Raw genomic sequence first — 6,969 nt, 5'->3', positions numbered from 1 at the left:
AAACTAGGTTAGCACTTAGGGTTTCATCAATTCACCAAAACCAAACTTAGAGCTTTCACCTGCCTAGAACCAAAACAGTCCTCCTTCTCCAAAGCCTTGATCATATCCTTTGTCATCAACGAAGACCCAAAATCCCATGTCCTGCCAGCACCGGCCATGTCTTCTGCTTTTTCGGTGGTGATTAGGTCACCAACGGAGGCTTCGACACTAGCAAGATCCTCCTCCAAATCAATAGCCTTCGCACTAGCCAGCATACACTCCTCGAAGCGCTGGGACCAACCGCTAGCCCTAACACCGAGGACGCAGGAGTACAGAACGAAAATGGTGGTCCGGTGAGGAGCGGGACTAACAGTAGAAGCCACCTCTTAGGCTATAAAAAGATCAGCAGAGAAGCGAAGGCAAAGCGCAACTAAGCGAAGGCCAAACTCAAAAGGGGGCTTAGAAAAGTGAAAGGATTGAAAGCGATAGCTCAGGTGGCGTGGATGGGGGCCTTCACCTACCCCTCCCTTATATAGGCCATGAACCGATGCTCCAACTTCTACGCCCAACGATCACATCTGTTCAGCAACGTGTCGGTTCTAGAGCCACCGCAACCAATAAAAAAGCAACACGTCAAGGCCATAACGGTTTGATCCAGGTGACCTAGGGGGGGAAAGGGGGGAAGCCTCCGTGACTCAAATATCAACGGTAAAATTGAGGGTCATGGCCCGCTCGCATCAGACCATGCCCTCAAGGGGGGACTATTGGGATATAGACATATGAGTAGCGGAGGCTCCTACATAGCAACAACTGTCCACATGTTTTCTTGGCACGCAGGTATAAAGGAAGGAGCCTTCGGGTATGACCACTGGCGTGGCGGAGGTCAAAACACGGGAGCACCAAGGGAAGCCTTTGCTGGCGATCACCGATGAGGCGGAGGTCTAGGCACGGACTCAGATGTACCAAGAAGAGCTCCTTGGCGGAGGTCAGAGACCGCGGGCGGAGGTTCCGGCAATCTAGGCGGAGGCCATGCGGTCCCCACCCGCACAAAGGGAGCTCTTACAGTGCCACGGCCCAAAGTTAGAAATGGGCCTTCTATGGGCCTGATGGTGAGGCCCGAATGGCAAAGGCGGTGCGAGAGGAAAAGACCCGCAGTGCCCCCGAAGATTTGAACTGGTCTGAGGATATTCTAGCAAAGATGTATGATGAAATAGTAGCAAACAATGACCTATAAAAAGGGGCAGCCAAACCCCATATGTGAGCGAGGTTGGTGAACACATTTATGAAACCCTAATTGAGCCTGGGCCCACCTGCCTCCATCCTAACCTATGCCCAGGGCACCCGGCTGCGCGAAGGTTCCTCCGTATCCTACCTGCTGGAAACCTAGTTTTCCAACACTCAAAATGCGAGAATTGTATTCTTTTGTGAACGGACGGAGTACTAGTGACGGATTGAGAAATTACTGCTCCCTCCATCCCTTTTTATCCGTCGTTCTCACTCCTCGAGAAATTAAATATACTCAACCTGACCAAAATATATATAGAAAAATATTAATATTTATGATACATAATTAGTGTCATTAGATAGATCATTGAATGTATTTTCATAAAAAAACTTGTTTGGAGATACAAATGTTGCTATTAAATTCTACAAACTTAGTTAATTTAAGAAAGTTTGACCAGCACGCTTCTCATGACAAGAGATTAGGATTTTGGCGAAGCTAGCCGCAAATCCTATTAGCAATGTAATTGTCACTCTCTCACAACCCTACTTGACCCTATCGGACCCTCTAGTTCTTTCCATATATAAGAGTCTAGTACAATAAAACTGTCTAGCCTAATCCTCTTAAGCACGCTTCTAATTACTCCTTACAAGTCTTGGGTGAGATCCTTTTTTATTGGCTTGGTTGATGTCATGGCCGCTATCCCTTGTATATATAGTCCCCTCAAGGCTCCATACATGAAAGTTGGAGTCCTACTCGTAGTAGGATTTTACACTAAGTCCTAATAGAACTTGAAGTCCTAGTAGAATTAGAAGTCCTAATAGAACACCTCTCTTGAGTCTTATTACAAATAAGATTTGAGTCACCTTATACAACAATAATTAAACAAGACACAAGGATAAGAATGTTGATCAAATTATTTAAAAACAGCATAAATTTCATCGTCCTCCAGAGAGGTCCGACATTGTACCGAAGCTTGACGTGAGCTGTGGATATGACATCACACTTGGACTAAATGCATTGCTTTGCATCACTCTCACCACGTTGATGTTCAACTTGGTTGGAGTCAGCACAGGAAGTGGCATGTCACCATCCAGGTATTCCATTATTTTGCGCATGCTTGGTCTAGAACAAGGAAATGGATGCAAGCACAAAAGTCCAATCTTTAGCACGGTGCATGCCTCGTCAGCATTGTAGCCATCATTATCTAGGACCCTCCTATCCACTGTTTTTGTAAGCGATCCATTCTTCCAATGCTCAAGAACCCAATCGACCAAGAAAAACTGATGGTCGTCTCCCTCGGTGCTTGTGCTCTGCATCATTGGTCTTTTGCCACAGGTGACCTCGAGAAGGAACATGCCGAAGGCAAACACGTCTGTGTGAGTGGAAGCCTTGCCCGTGCGTACCAATTCAGGAGCCAGGTACCCCATTGTGCCCACCATATGTGTGGTCTGTGGGTCCGTACCATGATCATACAACCTTGCAAGACCAAAGTCACCAAGCCGCCCGTTCATTTCATGGTCCAGGAGAACATTGCTTGCTTTGATGTCTCGGTGGATCACAACCTTGTCCCATTTCTCGTGAAGGTAGAGCAAGGCAGAGGCAATTCCTTTGATCACCTGAAACCTCTGGGACCAATTCAAAGTTGGCTTGTTATTACGGTTGCAATGGATGTATTTATCAAGGCTGCCATTTGCCATGTAGTCATACACTAGAAACAGCTCGCCTTTCCGCCGGCAGTAGCCAAGTAACTGCACAAGGTTGCGATGCCGAAGCTTGCCGATGCTGACAACCTCAGAGATGAACTCTCTCATTCCTTGCCTCGACTCGTGAGACATGCTCTTCACAGCAATATCCATGTTGTTACTAGATCCTGGCACTGGGAGCACTCCTTTGTATACCTTCCCAAATCCTCCTTCTCCAAGTAGGTGTTTCCTTTTAAATCCACTTGTAGCACGCCACAGTTCCTTGTAGGAGAACCGGTGTGGACCGAACTCAGCCTCCCAATCCTCTCGCACCTCAGCATACCTTCGTCTCCTTAGCACAAGCATGGCAATCACAGTGCCCAGTGTTAGAATGAACACGGCAGTAGCTACTGGCAGGATGATCTCCAACAGCTTGGAACGATGCTTGGGGCCAACATGGGGTAACTTTGGCAGCTTGGATACATCAATTGGTGAAGCTGGTCTGTTCATCCCGAAGCTCCAGCCAAGCACGTAGTCACGCACGTTGATAGGCCCAGCTGTGGCAGAGAAGCCAATGTACGCTGGGTCTTCCAGCACAGTCGAGAGGTCGTAGGTTGCAGACAGCAGTGGCCTGGAAGGTTTGGCCACTCCGAGTTCAGCCAGTGTCACGTTGATCTGCGTGGTCCCTTCATCGTAGTCCACCCACAGTTGCATTTCCCTGTGGTCATTCAGTGTCAAGTTCTTGAAACCACCACCACTCTCGTCGTCGTAGAAGCCGGCGACCGCAGAAGACAAGGAGGAGACACCGTTGATGTCAATGCCAACATGGTTGTCGTTGATGTCGTGGAGCTCGCTGTTCTGGTAGGTGTCGAGCTCGACCGCGAAGATGCGGTTACTAGACTTGCCATTGTTCTTGCTGTTTAGGAGGCCGAAGAACATCCCTGGCGTAGCTTCAGTGAAATTATGGTTGGCGGGTGCGATGAAGAAGGCCATCCCGTCGTCGCTCAGCAGAGGGTATGTGTTGACGATGCTGAAAACGAAGCAGGCTGAGAAGGATTGCACTTTGCCGCCAGGTGTCTTGCGAAAATGGAGAGGGGTGGGGTACAAGGCGTGGCCTTTGAGGTTGGTTGTGCCACTGGACAGATCAAGGAGGCCGCTTTGTGTCACCATGGCACTGCCCTGAAGGTTGAGGCTGGATTGGGTGAAGCCGGTGAAGACAAATTGGTCGTCTCCAGTGGCCAAAGTTGCAATTGTTGCGAGGCCTAACAAGAGCAAGAGGATGAGATGACGATGAACCGGCGCAAGCAGCATCAGCCGAAGGGGGCTTAGAACTTGCATGCTGCAACCGCTCGGCAAACATGCCGGGACATGAAGATGAGTTTCTTTTGGGCCAAGCATGGCGTTTTGCGTTGCACGCACTCTGCAAAGCAGCAGCACCTTGTATTTATTTGCAGCTGCTGCTAAGCCAGATCTTCTGGGTAGTTACGTTCTAGAAACCTTTTCTTCTTCAAAATTAGTGGCTGTTGACGCTATTATTGAACTAAATTTCTTGCAGTTTTTTTTCTGGAGAAAATCTTTGGTTTGTTTAATAATACAGTAGAGGACAAAAAAAATATTTCGTTTGTATCTGTCACATACGTTCACTAAAATAAGCACATGTAATCCTGTTCATTTTCTGAATTGTTACGTGCACAGACCATAAGTCTACAAAACTTCTTTATGAACGGAATGGGCTACCTTGACCTGTCGCGAGCCTCAAGGCCGAACAGAGGACCAGAGAGCAATACATGGAGATCTTAAATGTTTCTCATCAAAGAAACTGAGTCATATATATGTAGGCTGTTGCAAAGACCAACCTGATTCTCTCTTCTAGCTCTCAGGTCAAGTACATTGCTACAGGTCGGCGGTCTCATATTCCATCTACAGTGCCACGTAGGATTTTTGTTGACGTGAAGAAAAGACGGGTGAGAGAAAGAGGTCATTGTTTCCTCTTCTAGCTCTTAGGACAAGTGCATTGCTACATATCAGTGGTCTCATATTTCGTCTCATGCCCCCATCTAGGATTTTTGTTAATGCATGTGGAGGAAAAACGGGTGAGAGAAAGACGTCATTGTTTTGTGAAGCAACTGCCTCATAAGCTAAGATTTAGGACAATGAGACACCTGTTATTTGTTGTGATGTAACCCACAACTTTACTTTTACTCTATGCATAAATTAAGGAATTGTGAGTTACTATAGAACAACATAAAAGACAACCTACATATGTTGTCTATCAAGTCGTCTTTAAATTATATGGCACTACATGAAACCGCCTACAAGACACATCAATGTACTTGCCCTAACAGAATCACATAGACAGTATACTGGCCGTAGGAATAAAATTAGCAAGATGCAGTAACCCAACGAGCAAAGGAGGTAAAATACAAATTGTTTGAGAAACTCGGCTAAGACAATTAGGACCCGGCTTAGCCTATATGAACCTAGCTATAGACCGGTTTTGTGGTTTCCAGGCCACCAAAGTTTTCAAATCTGACTAGGCCTATTTTCAAACCTAGCTAGACCAGTTTTGATAGATTTAATTTCAGCCTAGAAACTTTTGGAGGAAAAGCTAAAACCTAAGAAAATGAAATTCAAAATACGTGAAAATTTTGCACATAACTTGCCTACCCAATGGGAAAGGTGTTCCAAGAGATCCTGCCAAAAATATTAATTAGGGTTTCCCCATGAATTTTGGATTTCCTCTCTCAAAATCAGGGTTTTGACAAGGAAACTCAAAAAAATTATTTCAAGGTGATGGTGGGAAATTTATTGAAGGGTAAGCCTAGGTGTGTTCCCAATATCTTATAGCACCTAAAGACCTGTCAAGAACACCTCAAGATCCTCGGCTCAAGGGACTTCAAGATTTTCTTCAAAATGGGTAAGAAAAGAGGGGTTTTGGAGGTAGGAACTTAGGAGATAAAATTTGGGCTTCAAGCCATGATACGAACAAGTTTCAAGGGTCCCAAAACGCTCCAAAATTGTGCCTACAACTCAGACAAATCAGGAGACAAGAAATCTCCAAAAATGGCTCCAAAAATGCCAAAAAGATAAATTTCAAATTTAGAGAGAGAAACAATTGAGCCAAAAAATATGCTTAGATTACTTGAGGAAATGCAGTTATAAGACACTCTAGCACTAATCACTACTAGAGAACAGACTTTAGAACGATGTCCCAATTTGACATTAGCCTCGGCATTTTTTGCCCCCAGGACTAAAGGATCCTTTAGTCCTGGTTGGTAATACCAACCGGAACTAAAGATTCCTGCCCAACGGTCGTCCGTAGGGCAGGGATCTTTAGTCCCGGCTGGTATTACCAGCCGGGACTAAAGGTTTACCTTTAGTCCCGGCTGGTAATACCAGCCGGGACTAAAGTTTTTAGTCTCGGTTTGGGTGATGCCCCGGGAATAAAGATTAATCTTTAGTCCTGGTTTGGCCTCCTAACCGGGACTAATTATCCCGGCCTATAGACCAGCTCATTTCTTCCTCCCCGAGCCCGAGTCATTCCATTCAAACTCACTGCCTCTGTTCTTCAGCTTGTTGTTGTTCTTGCTCTCTCCCCCTCCATTGGTGTTGCTCTTCGATTTTGGAGGTAACAAACTTAATCCTCTTATGTTTTATCAGTAGCTTATCTCATTTTGCGATGTAGATGCATGTGTAACTTTATATGTTGGACTTTATTATGATTTTATAAGTCATTTTTAGCTCAAAATCACATGATGATTTGCATATATGTTTGGATAAACAAAAGTTAAATTAGTTCATCAAAATCACGCATCGCTTGTCCTCGCTGGAGCACGCGCCATCCTCGTCCCCGGCGGCTTACGTGATCTTAGAATTAATTTTTCCATGAAATGAAAAACTTAGAAAATAGTTAGAAAATTATAGAAAATCCGTACTAGTTGAACTTGCGGACCGTGTTCAGCTCGGCGAGCATGTTCTCTGCCGAGCGGTAACGGACGTCAAGGAGGAGCTTTGATTTTACGAGGGAGAGCGGCAACGGTCGTGAAAGACCGTGTTCCCTTCCTCGTAGAATCAGAGCTCTTC

General features: G+C 45.7%; 1 protein-coding gene across 1 annotated transcript; it reads right to left on the bottom strand.

The window, feature by feature from the left end:
* Nucleotides 1-2,075: 2,075 nt before the first annotated feature.
* Nucleotides 2,076-4,186, bottom strand: LOC136471587 (L-type lectin-domain containing receptor kinase SIT2-like). Its single transcript, XM_066469331.1, has one exon. It carries the CDS (start codon nt 4,054-4,056, stop codon nt 2,140-2,142), a length of 1,917 nt encoding a protein of 638 aa, XP_066325428.1. The 5' UTR covers nt 4,057-4,186; the 3' UTR covers nt 2,076-2,139.
* Between the last annotated feature and the right edge of the window lie 2,783 nt (nt 4,187-6,969).

Source organism: Miscanthus floridulus, chromosome 8 (assembly GCF_019320115.1).
Source record: "Miscanthus floridulus cultivar M001 chromosome 8, ASM1932011v1, whole genome shotgun sequence".
Taxonomy (NCBI): domain Eukaryota; kingdom Viridiplantae; phylum Streptophyta; class Magnoliopsida; order Poales; family Poaceae; genus Miscanthus; species Miscanthus floridulus.
Note: the sequence above shows the minus strand (reverse complement) of the source record. Positions and strands in the feature narration are given on the sequence as shown.